Below are 23,804 nucleotides of genomic sequence, written 5' to 3' on the forward strand. Positions count from 1 at the left end.
CACTGATCCCTCTAATGAACATAAGTCATAGTCCTACTATGACTGAGTATTCTCTTCCAAAGAGAAGTTGTGGCCACTATGTTCAAACTCTGGAATCAGCCCTTAAGGGAGCAATCTCTCTACTTATCCCTACTTTGGGAAAGAAGTGAATTCCATCTTGTGGATTGAGTTCCCAACTCCCAGATCAGACAAGTCCCCAAAAAGGTAGGCATGTTGAGTTGGCAATCTGGCCCCTCTTACCCATACTAATCAAAGGACCGCTCTCAAAGGTAAGAGTTCACAAAACACTCAGGATTGAGGTCGTGTCACCTATGGTCGTTTAGGTGAGATGCAAGTCTCTAGTATCAACGGCGTTATATACAGAGTCTAGTCATCTCGTGGTCCAGGTCTTATACAAACTCTTTGTATAGGACACCCCCGCTCCACGTCTCCACACGAATGGTCAGGATCTACTATTTATAGTAGTTTACAACATTTGCAAACCTCTACAAAGCGGGTCATATCCGTAGTGTCACTAGGATCAGGTATCCCACCTTAATCCTTATACTACAGACCGATTTAGGTTATCACTTAAGGCATGATCCACTTAGATATCACATATACATGCTTAAGTTCATATAAGATAACCAAGGAGTTTTGTTTATTGGATATGAGTAAATGTCAGAATTAAATAACACTTATTTTATTCATTGAACAATGTGTATCTTTACAAAATAACGAGACTCCGGGAGAATTAGGACACCAATCCCAACACATGGCGCGTCGCGCCAGTGTCTATCCACCACCCTTCACAACCACCGATCACATTTACTTCTGTGATCATGGTGACTAACGGTTCTTCTGTCAGGTTCGCTTGACCAGCAGGACAATGCCTGTTCCTACAATTCCTAGTCATGTGCCCAAGTTTATTACAATTAAAGCAGAGGAACTGTACCGCTTCTCTTGAAGGGGGCTTCTGTTTTTTCTGTTGGTTCTGGTTGCTGGAGTCATGGTTCTGACCTTTCTTCTTTGTCCCCTTAGGTTTTTGGTCAAGTTTTACCATGCCAGAGGCGGATTTCCTAGGTACTGCGTTCACCTCCTCCCTCTGGTCCTGCTTTCAGGCTTCCTCCTCGATCCTTAACCGAGTTATAAGACTCTCTAATGAGAACTCCTTGGTCTTATGCCTCAAAGTGTTCTTAAAGTCCTTCCACAAGGGGGGCAGTTTATCAATAATAACAGCAATTTGAAATTGTTCGTCTAGAGGCATACCTTCAGTAATTATCTCATGAGCTATCTTCTGGAGTTCATGGGATTGGGCCTCCACGGATTTTTCATCCGTCATCTGGAACTTGAGATAATGACTAACCGCATATTTCTTCGACCTAGCCTCCTCGGTGTCATACTTCTTTTGCAGGGCATCCCAGACCTCCTTCGCTGTCTTCATTGTACTGTAGTAGTGATGTTTGGTTTTATGAAGTGGAAATGTGGACACTATGCGATGATGAAATTGCATTGTGCACTCAAGTTTCCCTATCAGAATCCAAGTGTAAATTCTTCTGAGTTTCCTAGTAAGTCCAGGGTCGAACACAGGGACTTGTGAAAACAGATTGCGTTGGTAATTTTTATGAAGAACTTTGCGGTAACTGGTTAAATAAATAAATCGTTGGGTTTGTTGTTTGCATTGATGAAAAAAAAAAAGAAATAAATGCAGCAGAGTTTGAAAAGAGTTGATAAACGGGAGATGCGATGAATATACAGTGAACGGGTTGAGAAGGGTTTCGGCTAACACTTCCTAGAATGCGTTCATGCTTTGCGATCATGCAACATGCATACAATAGTAAACCATCTCTCGATGTCCTTGTTTACCACATTCTTGTATATTTGTATGATTTTTTTATTTTTTAAAATTAAAATTTAAACTTGTACCAGAAAAATTCAATATGATGTAAATTCAAATCATGCCATTTGCTGCCCAATCCTATAGATCTCAAGAGTAATAACAAGCAAACAAAAAATTCACAAGATAATACAAATTTAATATGCATTCTAAAAATTGCTACAAACATTTTATTTTATTTTTCTAAACAAGTTCACGTGCAATTTTTCTTACCATATTTTTTAATACGCTTAAAATTTGTGTTTCAATTGAAATATGTTATCCATGTAAAAGTTTAGATTCTCCACTATATTTGATAAATACTTCTAATAATTAAAAACCATCCATAATTTTCAAATATACGCCTATAATTATTTACTTATTTTTCTCTAGATTTGATCGTAGTGTTACTTATTTTTGTTAAAATATATTGGACACCATATTAAAAAAATATTTTCAAATATAACAAAATGAACCAAAATATTTATATGACATAACAAAATTTCACTGTTAGTATCTATCTGTGTCATGATAGATATAGATAGTAGTCTATCGCAATCTATCGTAGATAGACGGTGATATTTTGCTATATTTGTAAATATTTTAAGTGATTTTATCATTTAAAATAATTTTCCTATTAAAAATTATAAAATAGAGTTTGGTAGTTGAAAAATAATATTTATTTGGGAAAACTACCTTTCTATTCTCCAAATTTTGAAAATAGGTGTATTTGATTCTTGGATTTTCAAAACAAACCTTTTTAATCCCAAAATTGTGTAGAATAGTTTCCCAAAAAGATTCATTAAGAGGTCGTTTGTTTCGCTGGGATCTAATAAGATAAATGGGTATCTAGATTACCACGATACTAATGTAAAAAGTTGTAGCATCTAAAAATTTTCGACTATCCTAGGATACCCTTATGAAAATATCTCAAAAGTTTTGGATATTTTTTTTAAACATAAGTTTTCCAGATTCCTATATTCAAGGCATCTTTTTTTTTACTTTTTATTTATTTATTTATTTATTTTTTCAAATATAGAAAAATGAACCAAAATATTTACAAATATAACCAAATTTCATTTTCTATTTACGATAGACCGCAATAGATTGCAACAGACACTATATGTGTCTATCTATGTCCTGATAAACACAGATACAGATAGTAATATATCACGGACTAGCGATATGTCGATGATTTAATATTATTTGTAAATATTTTCAATAGTTTTATCATTTAAAATAATCTCCCTTATTATTTTTTTTCTTTATATATATTTAGTTTTAGAGGCTTGAAACTGGATTCCCATGTTGAGAGGTATCCCTTTTTACTTTCTTTTTCATATATATATATATATATATATATCCTAATAAATAGTGTCTACCATATATATCACTAGTTTTTTTATTATATCTTAGTTATTTTTATTTCTTTTAGAGAATATTCATCAAATTCAAATTAATATTTATTTTATAAAAAATTAAATTAAAACATATTATTTTGTTGAGAATAAAATACTGAAATAATATAAGTTATATTGATTTTAAAAAATCAAATTAATAAATAAGTTCAAATTATATTAAATTAATTATAAACGAATGAATAGTCATAAATTTAACATTTTCAAATACAAATCTTACAAAACAAACATAGTTATCTTCGTAGTCTCAAATCTACAAAAACTTTCCAACAAAAAAATCATTATCCAAAAATGCTAGACATCTATAATTCTAGGTATTTAAATATTCTAATTATCTACATTATCTAAAAAAAATGACCCTAATGAATTATTTAAGTGAAAAAGAGATAGAGAAGCTCAAAATTGGAAGCCAGATATATATGATGTTGTATGCAGTTTCTGTACACGTCAAAATTTTCCAATTTAAGAAAATGATTAAAAAATATTTTTTTTATGTACATATAAAAGAGGGAGTTTTCGCTCCTAAGTATTGCTTGCTTTATATGATTTCGTTTGTTCAAAAATTGATAGCATCCTTACAGAGAATTGAACGCACTTCCATGATCGAAGATGGTGGCTCCAAGTCTCTCCGTTGCAGGGCATTTCCGAGCAACCGCTGCATTTCCGACGCAAACACATCGTCTAAAGCCTGCAGATTCAATCAAGAAGATTCAACAAAAGAATAAGGTAATCGACTGATCTTCTTCATTTCGTTCTATTCAACAACAGAAGGATTTCGAAATTATGCCAAGCTCAATGATGAGTTTTGGACTTACAGAAACCGCAATGCGCAAGCCTTTATACGAGGAGATGTTTTCCTTTCTGTTTTCTAGGAGATGTAGAAGATCTTGTCCCATTCGATCCCACAAACGTCGGCAGATTGCAACGAAGACGTCGTTGTTAAGGACAGGGTGGAGATGATGGATTGTGTTCATCAGTAAATCCTTCAATGGCTGCATTCTGCTTCGTATTTCTGAATCTGTCATCGCTTCCTTCGTGTCTTGTATTATCTTCCGCAATTTTGTTGCACTTTGGACCCTTGTCTGCGTATTGCAATGCTGCTCGATCAAGAACTGTTTGTTTTAACGTTAATGGCAGGAATGTATTTTGGATTTGAAGGAAACATACATTTTCTGCGAGTTTCTCCACAACTGCGTGCAGGTAACTCCTGAATTTGGCTCTAAGCACTAGAGTTACTTCGCTGAGATATTCACCACTAGCGATACCTTCATCAGTCATGCAAGAAGATGTCAATGAATTCAATCTGCGTTCAATCTGAGGCACAAGCTCATCCAACATCCTCTTCATTGTGTTCAAAAGAATTCCCAACTGAAAAAGATGGTCCCTCAGTCAAAAAATATCGTCTTTTCAAGGGTGACTTTTCTTTCAAACCACACAGAATGAATAAGCAATACCTCATCTGGTATAAAAAATGTATCCACTGATTGTCTGGCAAACTTCTGGAAATATTTGGAAAGCATTATAGGCACTGAGTTATCCTTTAATGGGGATAAAACATCAGAGTATTGCCTTTCCAAGGATTCAAAAATTGCCTTCTCAATATCTGCAGTTGCCTATAGAAGGAAAAGGGATACCACTTCAAAACCTGGACAAGTACTTGGTGAGGCAGGGAATAAAGTACCACATTTTTGGACACCTACCTGTTCTAGACTGTTTGCATATTCTGGCCAGCGACAAATGATGACTTCATATTCATTTAGTGTCTCCTTTAGCCTGTCATACATATCATCAACAAACGGCAATGTTGAGCTTTCTGGTCTGGCTCCATATGGTTGTACCTGAAGGTAAACACTATCAGAATGTCACGAGTTTCATGGCAAGAACAAAAGCTCATCGTGCTGTTGCATTCATACCTTGTCCTGTTTGCACAAGTCGAGCAAAACAAGACGCTTACTTTGAATCCAAAGTGTAATATATGAGTTGAAGAGCACTTTGGCATCAACTCCACCTTTGATAGGACTGAAATAATCTCAAGACAGAGATTAAGAAAAAGTGCAATTGGCATCGTAATTCTTATCATTGGAGATTCAAACAGAGATACTAGTACCTGATGTTCCACTGAACAAGATCCCGCTGGAAATCTGCTGTAGCAATGACAAGTTCCGTCACAGGAGGGGATGGACCTGGAGGAGAACATGCCACGAGAAAATCTTGCAATCTATTGCACAACTCCACACTGTATATGGATGAAGAAAGGTTTGGCAAGTCTATGAAACTGCAGAATGACAAATGAAGGTTTATAAATATAGGTAGAATCACCAGAAATTTCAGTCAGCAAAGATGTCTTTCAGAGGAACCACAAAAAAGAAAAGATTCAGAATGAAACATATGGTGAAATCAATCACCTGGGGAGCACATTTTGATGGTGGATTTCAATATCGGTCATCACTTCGTTTCTAATATTCCAAACCACAGTTGTCATCTTCTGGTAAGTAGTTGAAAGAATAACAGCATCGATCAATGTGCCTTCTTTACTGCTCGATATAATTTCATCTACTTCTGCTAATATAAGTTTTGATCTTTTCCTTGTAGCAGCCTGTACCAGTCAACTTAACGTTAACAATTCATAAAAAAATGAGAGAGGATAACTGCAAATTTTTGGTTTCAATTACTTGTAGATATCTGCACAATTTCATTTGCGCCTTAGAACTCAAAACATCATGTAGGAGAGCATATAGCTTGACAGAGCGGGTTAAAGCAGGAGCAACAAAACCACTTGCGCTACCAAAGACAGCCATCATCCCTGAAGGTGAAGATTCGTCGAGTGACTTATAATTCTCAAAGACGAGAGCAAGAATCTTCTCGATCTGTTCTTTTATCTCCAATAGCATGCGATTCTAGTGGATAATAAATGAGGTCAATAAGCCATTTGGTGTCATTCTATTACGGCATGGAAACTTATAACTTCGAAATGATAACCTTTTACCTCTTGACGACTCAAGGAACCCCTCCCTGTTTGCTTCATTATAACTGGTTGCAACAATTCCTCCACCAAAGACAGACAATCTTCAGTGGGTGAAGCAACATCCATGACATAGGAAAGGTACCTGCAAAAATCCAAATAATTGATGCAAATTCAAATAATTCATTAGTACATTACAAAAATATCAGTTTGATGAAATGAAATAATTCATTCTAAAATGTCTCATTACCTAAGCTTAGTATACGAATCTGATATTCCATAGTAAGTAGCAAATTTATAAAGTAACCACTTCCATGGCCCTTCTAACAACAAATTTCTTTGCTGAAAATGGCTTACTTTCATTGCAACTTCTAACAAGATATCATATGCCACGGTCTCAGCAACAACTCCACACTGCATTTTGAAACTGAGTTGAGTTGCTAATCTCATTAAATCACAATTTTTAGGATCTTTATACCTTGGGTTTCATTCACTTCTTTTGACTAACCTTAAGACTATTATTGTCATCTGGGCTTGTAGAATAGCTTGTATGTAATTGTATTCTCCCAACAAGTTCGTGCTCTGGCTCTCGATACACAGGCCACCACTGTGTCTTTTCATCCTGCATCAGTATAGCCCATTTTACTTAAAGCTCCAAGTGAAGGCATAAAACTAAATTTTAGCTGAGTATGGACAAAACTATACTGAATCATCCGCAATGGCAGCAACTTGAACTATGACATGGCCATGATGCTGTCCTTTGGAATCCATAACCTCGATTATTAAATCATCTCCAGGACTATCAGGAAAGCTGTTTGTTCCATTAATCTCAAATATAATAAAAAGGAAGAAGACAGGGAAAGAAAAGCTTACAATAGATAAGTTTCACCAGACGCTGGTTGCATTTTAACAACATCATCAGATGAGCTTTTTAGTCTTAACAAACAAGAATATGTTTCTGATGACAGGAAGAGATTGTCAGCTGAAGTTTGAATTTCATACAGGCAAGGGAAGACAGAACTCAATTATAAATCATTTCAAGTTCATTTATGCAAACTTGGTATGTACAGCATTCATTCGTGCACACTTGATATGTTTTAATGTTCCAAACAACTGGTCAATCTCATTTTTCCAGCAATAAGAAAATGTCGAGTTTAGTCACCTTGCACTACTTTATAAGTTGGCGAGATGTGACATAAAGAAACTGTGCCAGTTTTAATGATTGCGAAGATCTGTTTCCCATACTGAGAGCCAGCTTTCATATAAGCCAAGCTCTGATGAGAGAACGAACCAGTTGAGTTCGTAGGAAGATGATGAGCTACTCGAACCTTTCGTTTGGCTTTCCATTCAGATTGAAGCGTTTGCTTTACTGTGGATAAATGTGCATTAAGACTTTCCATTTTGATGGTGGATTGTGTTATACATGAATGACCACAGCTGATTGGTGGCTCCAGTCCCATTTTCACTCTACGCACTGTCAAATAAACCAAGGTTGGAAACATATAGAAAACATCTTCAAATCTTGTTTGACAAGTTCAAGTAAGATACCCTGCACTTTAATTTTCCCAAGACTTCTTATGGATTTTGGAACAGTTTCATCACTGGCCAACCCTGAGGGAGGTTTTGCCAAGAGATCCTCTTCTGGTTGCAGTAGTGTTTGCCGTAAACTGTTGCAGTTGACAACGTAAGAACAAAGAAACCAAATAAATATAATAGCCGAACAAGTAGAATATATCAAAAGAATCATTTGATTTGAAGAAACATTTAAGTTGAACTTAGAACGAACTAGATCCGCCCTCTGATCTGACTGCTAACAAAATCTAATTTCTATGAGGTAACAAAATTTCAAACCAAACTCAAGCGGAGTGTCTTGTGATGCAGCGAAATAGGTATTTAGGCTAAATCCATGATCAAACAAAGGAAATCCATCCCTATAACGAGAGAAGCTCTCAAGAACATAAGTTCTATATTAAAATGGATGATTAAAAAAATAAAAATAAAAGAAAGAAAGAAAGAAGCTCCCTAACCCAAATGCATGAGTCTGTTTCGGTAACTTACCCAAACGCATCACGCAAAAGTTTGCACTCATCATTCAAGAAGTAGGGAGCTTCTGTACAATGACCTTGAGCCCATGAGTGAAGGCATAGCCTAACACATGCTTCGTAAGTAATAACAGCACCCCATGAACGTTGCCCTCTGCATAAATGAGTCCACCCATCATTAGAAAGAACAAATTATTGCTAAAAGAGGCAATTATGAAAGTCCTTTGCTATTGCTTTCGACAAATCGAATGCAACGCTCAAAGTTGCTTCAGTACATTGCTCTATAGTTTGGGAGGCGGGCAGGAACTGTAAAAGAAGGTGATGCAACTCTGAGATCAGCAGCATTCCTGAATCAAGATGTAGTTGTTAAAACCATACACTTCCAGTGCAAAAGTTCGAAAGAGAAGCAAGTGTGAGGCCTATACACTAACCTAGCTGATGAATTGGAAATTTTAATATTTGTAGCTTGTGCATTTTGGCCTAAATAGCCTTCTTGTGTTATTTGTTCATTTCTTGTGACAGGGTGATAAGCCCTATATGTTCTACAAGTTGAAGCTTGATCCTTAATCCCCCTTATTTCTTGATTACGAACATTTAATGGAGGAGCAGTCGGAATATAAAAATTCTTATGTATTGTATTCCCTGTTGCTCCGCCATACTTCATCTGTCACAGCTAACAGAAAGTGAGTTTTTGCTCATACAAATCTTCAAATGTTCAAATGCAAAGAAAATAACCCATTTGAATTAATTAATTCCCATCCTATAAAGTTATAAAATTGCATCTGGGCAATGTATAGACAAATCAGTCGAAACTTCTAACACTAGCAATCTTGACTTGCTAGTATATAAGAAACTGGGACTGCTTCAGATTTACTCACGAATCATCCTAAAATCTTATTCAATTAAGAACAAAACCAGAACATAACAATTAACAAACCTGATCGGAAGCTGCAAAGTAACCATCAGTATCACCAGAAGAAATATCAATCGATTTACCAAATGAAACGTCAGTACTAGAAGTCGTTACCGAATCCGACGTTTTGACTCTTCCATGACTATATTCTCGCTTTACTCGAATTGCTTCTGGAACTAAACCAAGCCCGTAATGACCCATTTCAGAACAATGATTGTTTAATTGACTGGGCAATTTAACGCCATTAATGGCAGTCGGATGATGGTGAACTTTGTCATCTTGAGGAGATAGGGCGACTAAGTGGTCTCGGCTATGATTTACACTCCCCGAGTCAGACGACAGGTCCAAGTGGGATCCAGAATCATAATCCTCGCCATAGCCCTTCACTGCTTGAGCTTGAGACCCATTAATCGAAATCGAGGGCAAATTGGCAGTACCAAGCGGCAATCCAAAACTCCGATCGCCGGAAACAAAACAAGCAAAATCCCTCATCTCCAACTTCAAAAATCTTCCTTCTGAAACAGCGGCGTATCCCAATTGATATAAAATGAGAATCGAAGATGATACTGACCGAAAATAGAAATGGCAGAAGAAATATTAGGCAGCAAAAATAGTGAGAAGTGGAAGCGGTGTGAAGTGTGAAGAAGGGAAAGAGAGTAGACTTGATTGTGTAACGTTAGAATTAAGAAAAAGGAAAAAGAAAAATTGGAAATTGAAGATTGGAGATTAAATAAATGATTAAAAAAGGAAAATAGTTCCATTTTAAGGAATGAACGGCCGCGGCAACGAAAGCGGTGGGATTTCGGCGCGTATGACGTGGCGGCGAGGGGGCAAGGCGTACGCGCTCTTTTATAACGGTCGAGATTTCATTATTAGTTAAAACTTAAAAGTGAGAGAACTTACTTTTGCCGGTGAAGAGTACATGGGAAAATTTGACGAAATAACTCAAAAACCAAAAACTTTTTCATAAATGGTCTCTTTTTAAAAACTTTTATGTGCGATATCTATTCACATTTTCATAACACTTCTTTAGAGTATTTCTCGCAGTTTTCTATCAACGTCTCCCTTCATCTTCGACATCATTCATTGTTCGTCGATCGTATCTACACATTTTCGCCTTCGTTTCATTTCCGTCTCCACCGTTCCAGTAATCTAAAAGGTATGTTACTCTTGTCTGTCATTTTCTGAAATCGTACAGTACATGGGTTTGATTAGGGTTTAGGGTTGGTTTAATACATTTCGTATAGCTTTTAATACTAGATCACATAAATTCATATCTTAGGTCACATAGATTTATATAATTGATCGTATAGCTTTTGCTAAACAATCGTTTATTAAAATCTAGACGATCGTATATCTTTTGCTTAACGATCGTATAGCTTAATTTAGATGATCGTATAGCTTTTGCTAAACAATCTTATAACTTAAACTAGATGATCGTATAGCTTTTTCTAAATGATCTTATAGCTTAAACTAGACGATCGTATAGCTTGTGCTAAACAATTTTATAGCTTTTCATACTCGATCGTTTAGCCTTTCATACTCGATCTCATAGCTTTTAATACTTGATCATATATGTTTGCTATATTGTAGATGGCGCACTCAGTCCTAGTTGAGAAATATTTTCCTGTTACCATAACTTGCTTAGCCCACATTGGCAAGAAGAATGTACTAATTAAGAAGAAACTAACAAAAACACAAATGGGCACATTCCAGAAAATATGCTTTGATCCACTATTAGACGTTGACCTTGTATTCAATGGCCAGCTTGTGGATCATTTTTTCTAAGGGAGGTCACCGATGAGAATCCAGAATTTGTAAGCTTTAACATCATGGGGAAGAAGGTAGAAGGTAACATTCACATAGGATGATTTTAATTTGGTTACTGAGCTGTGGCCGACAGAGGAAAGATTGGAAAGGGATACCAGTTGTGAGAGGCTACGACATCTCATCCTCAGACTGAAGGTAGATAACACAAACCAATTCTCTGTAAAGATATGGAAGTTGCATTTGAAAAGCTCAAATTTTCGAACGATGAAGATGTCATGAAGGTTACATTGGCATTATACATAAAAATGGTGACGATGAGGAACCAAGAAAATCCAATTCGATTTGAAGACACTTTGGATCGTCGATGACACCAAAGTCTTCAGACACTTAGGTACATGTTCTCAGTGTATGTTCCATGAATATCATATGGTGTGACTGATACAAATAGAGGCATCCAGGATACATCACTGCCTTAAAAAAAAACTAAGGTCTTCATCCTCGACTATATTGATCAGGGGGTTTGCACCAATAGATTGTAATAACATTTGATGTGTATGTCAAATCTTTTTGTATCGATATTTAGTCGTTGGTATAGAAGACTCACTAGTTCACTATATGATATATCGTGTCTAATCTTTAAACCTTTCATGTGAACACCAACATAGTTACTTTCAGTCTAGTTCCATTCCCTACCATAGCGTACAAAGATGCTAATCGAATTATACTAGCCTCTCACAGAAACAAATTATACTAATCGATCAAACATTGAAATTACAGAAATATGTCGCCTAGAAACAAATTATACTAATCGGTCAAGTAACGCCATTGATCTGCAATACACCAATTATATTAATTGATCAAACATTGAAATTACAGAGATCGTATACCCTTTGATAGGCGATCATTTATCACACATATTTTTTATGATGTATACGATCATATATACAATGGTATATGACCTAATATCTAACAATATGTGATCGTGTATGTTGTGGTATACGATCTTTTATGTTATGGTATACAATCGTGTACGATGTGGTATACGATCATGTACCTAATGATATACAATCACAAATACAATAGTACACAATTGCATATACAATGGTACACAATCAGAAAAATGATAGTGAACAAACTTCTAAAACTTTTGGTTAACACTCACAGTATTTGTTTTTGGATATGTAGAATGATCTTCTTCGAAGAATGCTCGCTCTAGACCCACAAAATAAATTAAATAGAGTTGAAAGCGATCTGTGTTCGACTAAAAGTGATAGAGCAATGGTGTTTAAGTGAAATTGAAGAGTTGAAAATGGTATTCGTTTACTTGTCTCATGGTTAAGATCCAATAACATTGAACTCTAATGGTACAATGATGGTTGAAAATAAATGGTTACATTAAATTGTAAACGATTGGTGATTGGAAGAAAAGATCAAAGGATGAAGAAGAGTAGCATTCAAAGTTGAGGACAAAAATAATATTTTACGTGTGAAAAAGTAAAACAAAATTTTTAAAAAGACGTCATCCACATAAAAGTTTTTATTTTTAAGTTGTTTTATGAAATTTTCCTACTACATGCATGACTAAGTCAGTCAAATCGGAGTAAATTCTTAAATTAATTTAATTAAATTTGCTTTGGAGCAAAAGGCAGGCCTATTAAGTTTGGAAAATCGATATTTTTGGAGGAAACAACTTGTGTTTATAATTTATTTGTATTTTTTTATATCATACAATTAAGATATTTTTCTAATTCTAGAGATTCTGTATGTTTATAATTATACAATTACTTAGGATCAAGTTAAAATAACTTTTAAATACATAAAATTATTTTTGAGCTCTTGACAAGTCATTTTAAATTGGTTCTAAAATCTTGAACACAATTATTAAAATTAAAATTTTATAATAATTTTTTTTTAAAAAAAAAGTATTGATGTTAAAAATTACTATTAAATGATCAACGTATTAACAAAAAGAAATTTCTAACAACTTGTTTAGTTTTATTGATAAAAAACAACATTTACAAAGAATGTGATGATGTTAAAGTACTACGCATGTTACTTATTTTTTCTATGCATGTTAATTTATAATTATAATTATGAAATATCAATAATATATAACAAACAATATTGAATGTGATTTCTTCAAAGAACAAAAGAAAAAAAAAACATAATGAATGAGATAAGCCTTTACAAAAACAAATGGGAAGAGATAAGATTTGGGTTTGACCATTCTTCTATGAGTAAGAATAAAGACAAATGAATTTCAATGTTCTTAGTATTGTTTTAGTATTACTTTTAGGTTAAAATACTAATTCAACTTGGCTTTTTTAGTCCAACCATTCATGGAAACAAAAAATTTGAATGCATACATTTAAAACAACAATATCCTTTTAACTAAAACTATTTAATCGGAAATTATTTTAAATAAGAAAACTGTTAAAAATATTTATAAATAATAGTAAAATATCACAGTTATAATAGATCGAGATAAATGTGATAGACTATTATCTATGTCTATCTGTGTCCCATGTATATAAATAATAGTATATCGCAGATAGACAGTAAAATTTATTAAAAATTAAGTAAAAGTGTCAATACTATTTTTTTTTTTTATCAAAATTCTAATAAACATTATGTTTCCAAAATATGTTGAGAAAAGTAGAGAACAAAGAGAAGTCAAACCAGATTCTAATATTTTTCTCTAATATATCGTGTAAATCTCTATATTTGAAGAGTCTTGCACACATGTTAGAATTATGCATTAACAAATATAAAATGAAATTCTAAGGTAAAGTCCATTTACCTATGAAAATTTATGACTCTAATCTTATTAGAGTTTTAATTGACTCAATATAATTAAGAAAAATTTAGAAATTTAATGAGGAGATTTTTAAAAATAGAAAAATAAAGAAAACTATTTATACAAATAGTAAGATTTAATATTTTTGATAGAGACGGATATAGATTAATAGAAGTTTATCAGTGTTGATCTGTGATAGAAACTGATAGAAGTTTATCATTAATACTATGTGATAAACAATAATAGAAGTCTATCAGTGTCTATCAAAAAAAAATTTTTTTTTTGGTTATTTCTATAAATAATTTGAAATTTTTTCTACATATAAAAATTTTACCATATAAATTGAATTTTTTCTAAAAATAAAGAATCTACAACCTTAATTCGAATTGGGTGAGAAATTTCAGTTTGTGCCATTCAGAATCCAGTCATTATACACTAAATGCTTCCTGCTTAAGAAATCAACTTTAAAGCATCTTTCCTAAATTGTCAAGATTATGTGTTTTTCTAAATTAAAAATTGAATTATTGTTTTATTTTTTAAAAAATATATTTTCTAATTTAAGTATTATTTTTTTATAAATAAGTAAATAAAAATGATGAAGGTTATTTCAATTCTTATAGCTATCATTTTTAGTTACTAAGGCCATGTTTACCCCACTGAAAACGTAATAGATCAATAGGAATAAAAAAAATGCTCTATTTGATTTTTTTTGTGTTGTTCACTTGTGTTCTGTATTTGTACTGACATATGGGCTTCACATCCAAATCTATAATGAAATAACACAATCTGATAGATAAATAAAGAGTACTCAATTCGATTGCATCTGAGAATTACGTTTTATTCTTACCGTTGCGACTACCATTATTGTTACTGTTCAACTGAAAAATTAGTAACCGTTACTGTTACCGTAATCGTTACCACTTCACCCTCAGAGGAAGAAGTAGAGGTAACGGTAACAGTAAATTTGACAAAATTTATAATTTTAAGTAAATGAGATCAAAATCATTCTAATTACATTTGCGATTCAAGTTCATTATAATTTATCCATCAATGAAATTTTATTACAATTACATCAATTTTCATTACAATTTGGTAAACATGTCTAATTAATTAGAAATATAAAAATGACATTTGGTTATTATCTATATGTTATAGGATTTTTTATTATGATTATAGCCTGATTGTCGTAAACTTTATCAAAGAAATTCCATTCACTATGCGATTGATTTTTATCACAAGTCATGTGCAATGTGCTCATAGTTCAATTAGTTAAATTGTATACCATTGATCTAAATGTTAGATTATCAAATTTTTTACCAACATATTGTTGAGCTAAAAACAATTAATATAATATTATGGAAGAACAGATTTGATGGAGTTAATTATTTTGTAGAAATAAATTACCACTGAATATGGTAAAGCCGAAGTGGAATGGTAATTTGAAGTGGAGAGCATGTCATGGGGATTGACTTTACGTGCTGGCCGGATCAATGACTTGGATCACGTGCCTCTTTCCATCTCAACTTTCTTTTTTTTATATAAACCTGCTACAAAAACTAATTCATTTTTTAAGTGATTAGCAAATAAAAGAATGAGAAAATAATGAAGAATTATAGTGGTTCGATAAAGTTGGTTTACGTCCAATTTCACAAGACATCTTATTGATGAAGAAACTTCAGAAAGACAGAGATACAAACTTTCGGACTTCACTTAAAGCTTGCATTTCTCATACTAATCAGTAAAGTCCAAGCCCAAGCCCACAACCCAACTTAGCTTCTACACTAGTCTACCTTATATCTGTCAAAAATTCATCACAAATCACCCTCTTGACAAATATACGAATAAACCAAATTGAAGATCCAAACTAGATACATTGTGAATGTTATATTCTGGACTTTGTTAGCCAACACCCAGCCTTAATAGGCTGGTTAGATATTGAATCCTGGAGCTTGTTAAAGCCTTCATGAGCATATCTGTAGGATTGTCCAAAGAAAGTTTCTCCAACTTGACTAACTTATTCACAACCATTTCTCGAAGATAATAATACTTTATATCGATATGTTTGATACGATCATGATATAGAGGATTTTTCGAGAGCACTAAAGCACTTTGACTATCACAAAATATAATAGGTACTGATATTTCTCCAATCTACTTAATAATTAATCCTCTAAACCTAAACACCCTCTTTAACTGATTTTTGATGGAATATACTCAGCCTCTACGATGGACAAAGCAATTACATATTTCAAAGAAGATTTCTAAATAAAGAGACATACCTATTGGTTGATCTTCTTCTATCCATATCAGCTGCAAAGACAGAATAATAGGGATGAAAGCCCTAAAGCAACAGAAATCACATAATCAAAATTTTTATTAATTTGGGATTTCTGAAATACGCATAGACTGGAAACTTCAGAAATAATACATAGACCAAAAATCAAAATTCAACCTATTTTAAAATTAGATCCTAGGTTAAGCATGCATAAATTAATTCTAGAGAGAAACGGAGAGAAAACCTTACCTTTGTAGAATCAAATTGTAAAACTCTTTTGGATTGAAATTAACACTACCAAGAAGCTACTTCCCTTATATTCTGAGAAATCAGTGTAACTTTGTGGGAACGAAAATTAAATGGGGAAAAGAGAAAGAGAAATTTGAGAGTATAAAACTATAGAACCCTTCTATGTTTTTAATTGCTACAAAAAAATTTACCTGCAAAACTTACCAACAAGAGAGAGATGCAAGGAACGTAGGATAACTCATATCTCAAATAAATTTGGGAGTTATCTATTTAATTAATTTAATTAATAATTAATTAATTAAATATAATTTAATTAGAATATTTCTAATAAATAGTAAAATAAAGGGAAAAAATCTAAAGTATGCTACCTTTTAAAGATATTTGCAAATATGGAAGGGTCTTTTCTAATTTAAATAGTCAACCTTTGAATCTTTTCTAATTTTCAATTTCGTCTTCTCTTGTCTTGTCTTATTTCACACCTTCTTCTTTCTATTTTTTTTTAATTTTTTTTCGATTTCTGCTTCTTTCCTTTTTTTTCATTTTATTTTGTTTTCTTTTCTCTTCTTTCTCCAGTTTTTGTGTCTTTCCTTTATTTTTTTTAATTTTATTTTCTTTCATTTATCCCGTTTTTTTTCTCTTTCTTTTTTATTCTTTTATTTTTTTCCTTTCCTTCTTCTTCCCTATCTTTTTTTATTTTATTTTCTTTCCTTTATTCCGTTTTTTTGTTTATTTCCTTTCTTTTTTAATTTTGTATTTTCTTTCCTTTCTCCGATTTTTGTTTCTTTCCTTTTTTTTTTTTAATTTTCTTTTATTTCTCTGGTTTTTGCTTCTTCTTTTTTAATTTTCTTTCCTTTATTCGATTTTTTGCTTCTTCCTTTTTTTTCATAAGAATTATGAGGCTGAGTTTCGTACCCAAACTTTGAAATATCTGCTGTCAGTGATATCTGGCACTAATTTTGTACTATATCCCTAATATGTTTATCCTTGTTCTACATCTTTTATTATTTTGGGTCTGATTGCTATTTGTGCAACTAGCCCATTTAATTAATAATTTTATTTAAATCATATTAAATAAAATATCTTTTACATAACCTATAATTTTAATTCAATTATTTTAGTTAAATTAAATCAAATTAAATAATTATTCAATTCTCCAATTCAATAATTACAAAATTAAATATCAAATATTTAATTTAACTTACATTTGAATCATATTCAATTGTATTTCTCTTATGACCTATAGTTTTAATGTGCATCAAATAGACATTAATTTTTAACCTATAGTTTTAATATTGAATCCAATTCATATTAAATTAATATTTGAACTCCTTCAAATATTTAATTATCTCATAAATTAATTTTGAATCATATCCAAAATTAAATTTATACTATAAAGTTTAATTAAAATATAAACTTTATATTATAATGTATCATTATACAGTATATTCTTTCCCTAAGTGAATTTGAATATTTCAAACTCTATATAAGACCTATAGTTTTCTCCGATTTTTGTTTCTTTTCTTTCTTTTTTTTAATTTTCTTTTTTTCTCCGATTTTTGCTTTTTTTTTTAAATTTTTTTTCATTTCTTCAGTTTTTGCTTCTTCTCTCTTTTTTTTTTATTTTCTTTTATTTATCCGATTTTTGCTTCTTCCTTTTTTGTCATAAGAATTATGATGCTGAGTTTTGTACCCAAGTTTTGAAAGTAAGTGACTTAACACTAACAAGTCAATCATCAAATTTGATTATTATAACGAAATATTAAATATAAATAGCAAATGAAAGTCTATTGTGGTAGCCATTAATATTTTCTATCATTTATAGTTTAATCTTTGATTATTTTTTTTCATGGTTAATAGCCACTTATAGAAGTTTATCATTGATAGTCAAGTTAGTAAATTTTAATTAATAAAGTTGAATCTCGAACTAAAGTATAAGTGGAATGTCTAGAAGTTATCACTAATAGCATGTTTATCAGTGATAGAAGCTATCAATGATGACATGTTATTTGATGGTAAAAGAGAACGACAGAAGTTATCAATGATAGAAGCTATCACTGATAACTATGATATAAGTGATATCAGTGATATTGGTGATAGAACTTAGGTGATATCCATATATCAATGATATCAATGATATAAAAGTCAATTTCATTTGATGAAAGTCTATCATTGATAGTCATTGCTAAAAGCTATCGGTGATAGCCACTGATTAAAGCTATCAATGATAGTCATAACTATCAGTGATATAACTTATGTATATATCAATAAAATGAATTATATTAATGATATTAGTGATATGACTTAGGAAAATATTAGAGATAGTCACTTATAGACCTCATATTGATAGACTTCTATCACTTATAATTTTAAATGTTAATCTCTGAAAGATGATAGTTTCCTTTTAAAAGTTGATAACTACTTATAAAAGTCTATCATTGATATCCACTTATAGCCTTAGGTGTTAATATTTCAAGTTTGATTCCAATTGATCGTATATCAATGTTACCCATTGAAAACTTATAGCAAATTAAAAGTTGATATTTCAAGTGTTACTATTTTAAGGTTGTATTAATATTTCTCAAATTGAAAGGTATCATTGATAGTAGCTATCAACGATAACAACTAATAGTAGCTATTAGTAGCTATCGCTGATAACTCTATCCGTTGCTATCAGTGATAGTTTTCAATTTGAGAAAACCAGAAAAAGAAGTGCAAAATGGTGGGCTATGTGTGGGTTTTTTGGTCATTTACCTATATAGCTATCATTGATAGCTACAATTAGTGATATCTGACACTAATTTTATACTATATCCCTAATATGTTTATTCTTGTTCTACATCTTTTATTATTTTGGTTCTGATTGCTATTTGTGTAACTAGCCCATTTAATTAATAATTTTATTTAAATCATATTAAATGAAATATCTCTCACATAACCTATAATTTTAATTCAATTATTTTAGTTAAATTAAATCAAATTAAATAATTATTCAATTCTCCAATTCAATAATTACAAAATTAAATATCAAATATTTAATTTAACTTACATTTGAATCATATTCAATTATATTTCTCTCATGACCTATAGTTTTAATGTGCATCAAATACACATTAATTTTTAACATATAGTTTTAATATGAATCCAATTCATATTAAATTAATATTTGAACTCCTTCAAATATTTAATTCTCCCATAAATTAATTTTGAATCATATCCAACATTAAATTTATACTATAAAGTTTAATTAAAATATAAACTTTATATTATAATATATCATTATACATTATATTCTTACCTCAATTCCCTTTACGAGCTAGGAAGGGGATCTCATGGACCTACCGATCAGAAGCTCCAACAATATGAGATTAATTGGCTAAACTCATTAACCAAATTAATCAATATTCGTTAGTTGTAAGTACACTCCACTTAACACCCACAACTGCACTCTTCTCACTGCAAATATATTTCTGTGTCCATAGATATAGACCAATAACAACAAGTTAGTCCTTTACGAATATTCGTAACTCCAGCTGGGTCAAATAACCGTTTTACTCCTATGTTAACTCTGTATCCTTAAACACCAATGCTTCTCTAATGAACAACCTATTTATGGTCCAACCATTAAATAGAAACCCCTCTCGGACCAATGAGAGGGTAGGGCTCTTTGTTCAAGTCTCAGAGATACCACTTAATAGAACGCTCATCTACTTATCCTAAAGTTGAGAATGAGTGAAATCTCTCTTGTATTATTATGTTCCCAGCACCTCACTTGGTGCTGTCCCCAAAATGGTAAGCATATTGAGTCGGTGAACTAGTCACTCTTACCCATACAAATCAAAGAACAATCTCTTGTGAACATGAGTTCATAATACATTCAGGATTAAGACTAAGTTGCCTAGGTCATCCTATTGAAATAGAAACCTAACTAGTCAACGGTGTTACATTTAATGGTTACTATTTCATGGTCCAGTCTTATGAAAACTCATTGCATAGGATACCTTCACTCGCATGTCACTTACATTATTGATATGGACAAGTAGGCCATATCAATAATGTCCCCAGGATAAGGTATCCAATCTTATCCCTATACTATAGACCCTTTAAATTGTACTTGAACATTGATCCCTATGTCTTTACATACAATTCAAGACTCATAAGACAGCTTAGAATGTTAGTTTATTGGATTAAGGTTACTAAGACAAAATGAATACAACACAATCAAGAAAATTTATTGAAATAACATCGACAACTCTTTCTTGATGATGGTCAATTATTTATATTTACTATCTACAAGTTTTATGGCACAAAACCCAACAAGAATCAATATAACCTATAAAGTAGTTTTCATTAGTATCACCTTTTACGTAAACCAGACCAATGTTCTTGTTTCCTTTTAATGGAGTTAGGAACATGCAAGTGGAAGCAATTAAGATCTTAACCACTCTAATTAAAATAATTTTAGGATTAAGCATACTAGTTCAAAACTGGAAAAACAAAGTTTTAAGAGCAAACCTTGATGTAGCTCAAAATTGAAAGGATCTGATAAATGAGTGCAACATTACTAAAGAAAATAACAGATTTTTCTATTCATTTTTCTGCATTTTCTTCTTCAGCTTTAGGTTCCACTATTTAGTGGTTAATTATGTATTGTCTCTTTCATGTTGTTATTATAGACCATTGATATTTTGCCATGTGGCTTTTCTTATGCTAATAAATAGTGCTACACGATAAGTGATGCCAGTCGTGAAGGCCGATCGTCTTAATCAATTCTCTCTGTCGTTTATGCTCTCTACCTATCGTATAGTAAATTTCCTCTATCGTCTTCATCCTATCATGTACTCTACATCGTGTACACTTCCAACCCGATCGTCTACATCCTATCGTGTACTTTCTTTCCCCTACACGCTCAACCTAATCGTGCAGTCTCGTACCCCATCGTCTACACACTTACCTCTATCATGTAGATGCTTGTCCTATCGTTTACCTTTTTTCCAACAATCGTCTAGATATTTGACAATGATCGTCTAGTCTTTTTCCCAACGATCGTTTAGCCTTCACCTCTCAGAGATCGTTTAGTCTTTGACAAAGATCATTTAGCCTTCCTTTCTTCCTTCTTCTTACATGGTATCAAAGCTTTAAAGCATCCAGCCCTTTCTCATAGCATCGACCTTAGGAACATCTGAAGAAAACTCTACCCTACCAGTGACATCAAACCAGGTATTCATTCAACTGTTCTACCTCCGACCACCATATCTATATCTTCTCCATCGTTTACCCCACCCGCTACTCAGCGAGCCCTTCCCCCTGCTCGAAATCCATTCTACCCTCCACAATATGGCCCTCTACCACCACCCCTTCACCATCACTACGCCGGTGTCCCTAACCATCATCCTTTTCAAAATTCGATACCGATTAATCCCTTCCCTACTCTCCCTTCCCCACAATCCCCCGTCGTAAAATTCCCTCACATGTCCCAATCCCTCATTGTCAAGCTAAATGATTCAAACTACCTTCTCTGGAAGAATCAGCTTCTCAACCTTGTCATGGGCTATGGCCTTGAAAGCTTCATTGACGGCACCTATCCTCAGCCACCAAAATACCTCAAGCCTCAGCAAACTCAACTCAATCCCCATTTCTCATATTGGCAGAAGTGAAATCGAATGATCATAAGCTGGTTTTACTCCTCTCTCAACGAAGATAAAATGGGAGAAATTGTCGGATACGAATCCGCACTGAAAATCTGGGAAGCACTCTGAACGGTCTATGAATCCTCTTCCACAACCCGAATAATGGGTTTTCACTCTCAAATTCAAAAGATACGAAAGGATGGCATCAGCGTCTCTCAATACCTTACCAAGATAAAAGACATTGCTGACAAATTTGCTGCTATCGAAGAACTACTGTCTTACCGTGATCACCTTGCATACATCCTTGAAGGCCTTGGTACTAAATACAATCTGTTCATGACCTCCATTCAGAATAGAACTGATCGCCCATCTATCACTGATGTCTGCAGCCTCCTTATCGCATATGACTGTCGGCTAAAATCCCAGTCTGCTATAGACCAACTCCAATAGATACAAGCCAATGTCGCCCAGCTCTCACTTCAACCTCGACATTCTCACTGGCCACAAACTACCAGGTCATCTTTTCGACCTTCTCCATCTCTTCCAGGTATTCTTTCTAACCTTCTTTTCTCTACTGTGACTGCCACAAATTATACATCTCATAGACCACCCGAGCCCCACGACCAACCACCTATCAACCATCCCAATTCTCTAATTGGCCACAATGCCAAATCTGTAACAAGTTTGGCCATACAACACTGTCTTACTATAATATCGACAATCCAAAATATAGAACCATTCAACATCCTCAAGCTCATTTTGCTCAAGTAACACCAACCCCAACTCAACCGCTATCCTACATTACTACTCCCTCTACTCCAACAACAAATCACCCCGATGAAGGCTAGTATATGGATTATGGAGCCACTCATCACATGACCCCTGATCTGTCCAACATCCAACAGTCTGTCTCTTATTATGGTGATGAACAAGTTGTCATAGGAAACGGTAAGTCCCTTCCCATCTCTGACACTATTCATTCTCTTTCCTTTCATCTACATCGCATACTCCAATTCACCTTCACTTTGTTCTTCACACACCTTCAATATCTCGAAATCTAATTAGCATCGGTTGTTTATGTTATGATAATAATGCTTATGTTGAATTTTTCCATGACTCCTTTGTTGTAAAGGACCTTTAAACCAAGAGTCCACTCCTCCTAGGCACACTTGATCGTGGCCTATACAAGTCCTCTGTCAATCCATCAGCTACACGATCTGTCCATTCCTCATCTCATCCAACTGCCTTCATCTCAGCACCCACAGATTTCTCTTTGTGGCACCGTCGCTTAGGACACCCCTCCCCTTCAGTAGTTCATTCTGTCTTGTCCAAATGCAAACTAAAGTACAAAAATAAACCAAATGTATCAGTTTGTGAACACTATCAAATGGCCAAGAGCCTTCGTTTACCTTTTCAAGTGTCTAATTCTCATCCACCCTCTCCCTTTGATTTAGTGTATGTTGATGTATGGTGTCCTTCCCCGATCAATTCAGTAAATGGAGATAGATATTTCTTACTTTTTATCAATGCTTTCTCTCGTTTCACTTGGATCTATACAATGAAAACAAAATCTGAAGTTCTACCCTGTTTTCTTATGTTTCAAGCTATGATTTCGAATCAGTTTTCCATCACTATTAAATCGATCCAAACTGATGAAGGAGGGGAGTTCAAAGCTCTCTCTCCTATACTAGAAAAACTTGGCATAATTCATCGTGTATCTTGTTCTTACACACCCCAACAAAACGGCACTGTCGAACGAAAGAACAGGCATGTCGTTAAAGTTGGTCTAGCCATGCTTGCTCACTCTTCTGTTCCACATAGCTTCTGGCCCTTCGCTTTTCATACCGCCATCTACCTTATCAATCGACTGGCTATACCTCTCCTTGAAAATAAGTC

The 23,804-nt window shown here is 33.2% G+C and overlaps 1 protein-coding gene across 5 annotated transcripts; it reads right to left on the reverse strand.

Annotated features, from left to right (window-relative positions):
* Positions 1–957: 957 nt before the first annotated feature.
* Positions 958–9,895, reverse strand: LOC120074448 (uncharacterized). Of its 5 annotated transcripts, none has more exons than XM_039027572.2 (21): positions 9,215–9,895; positions 8,709–8,941; positions 8,553–8,624; positions 8,294–8,431; positions 7,784–7,902; positions 7,398–7,709; positions 7,109–7,193; positions 6,941–7,046; positions 6,744–6,857; positions 6,486–6,649; positions 6,260–6,380; positions 5,946–6,170; positions 5,679–5,869; positions 5,381–5,548; positions 5,187–5,292; positions 4,974–5,111; positions 4,728–4,886; positions 4,441–4,641; positions 4,089–4,355; positions 3,853–3,961; positions 958–1,509 (listed from the first exon to the last, which is right to left on the reverse strand). In XM_039027572.2, exons 1-21 carry the CDS (start codon positions 9,680–9,682, stop codon positions 1,097–1,099), a joined length of 3,909 nt encoding a protein of 1,302 aa, XP_038883500.1. In that variant the 5' UTR covers positions 9,683–9,895; the 3' UTR covers positions 958–1,096. The 5 variants fall into 5 exon arrangements, with proteins under 5 accessions (XP_038883500.1, XP_038883501.1, XP_090168612.1 ...); XM_039027573.2 differs by having other exon boundaries at positions 6,941–7,034; positions 9,215–9,892; XM_039027574.2 differs by having other exon boundaries at positions 1,399–1,427.
* Between the last annotated feature and the right edge of the window lie 13,909 nt (positions 9,896–23,804).

The sequence above is a fragment of the Benincasa hispida genome, chromosome 3 (assembly GCF_027475165.1).
Source record: "Benincasa hispida cultivar pf3 chromosome 3, pf3_genome.v1.1, whole genome shotgun sequence".
Classification (NCBI taxonomy): domain Eukaryota; kingdom Viridiplantae; phylum Streptophyta; class Magnoliopsida; order Cucurbitales; family Cucurbitaceae; genus Benincasa; species Benincasa hispida.

Excerpts from the sequence above, each read along its gene's own strand:
- LOC120074448 (XM_039027572.2), bottom strand. The coding sequence starts at position 9,682 with ATGAGGGATTTTGCTTGTTTTGTTTCCGGCGATCGGAGTTTTGGATTG. Across the intron at positions 3,962-4,088 it reads GCTTGCGCATTGCGGTTTCT|GCTTTAGACGATGTGTTTGC; the intron begins GTAAGTCCAAAA and ends TTGAATCTGCAG. Across the intron at positions 1,510-3,852 it reads GGAAGTGCGTTCAATTCTCT|GGAAACTTGAGTGCACAATG; the intron begins GTAAGGATGCTA and ends GGATTCTGATAG.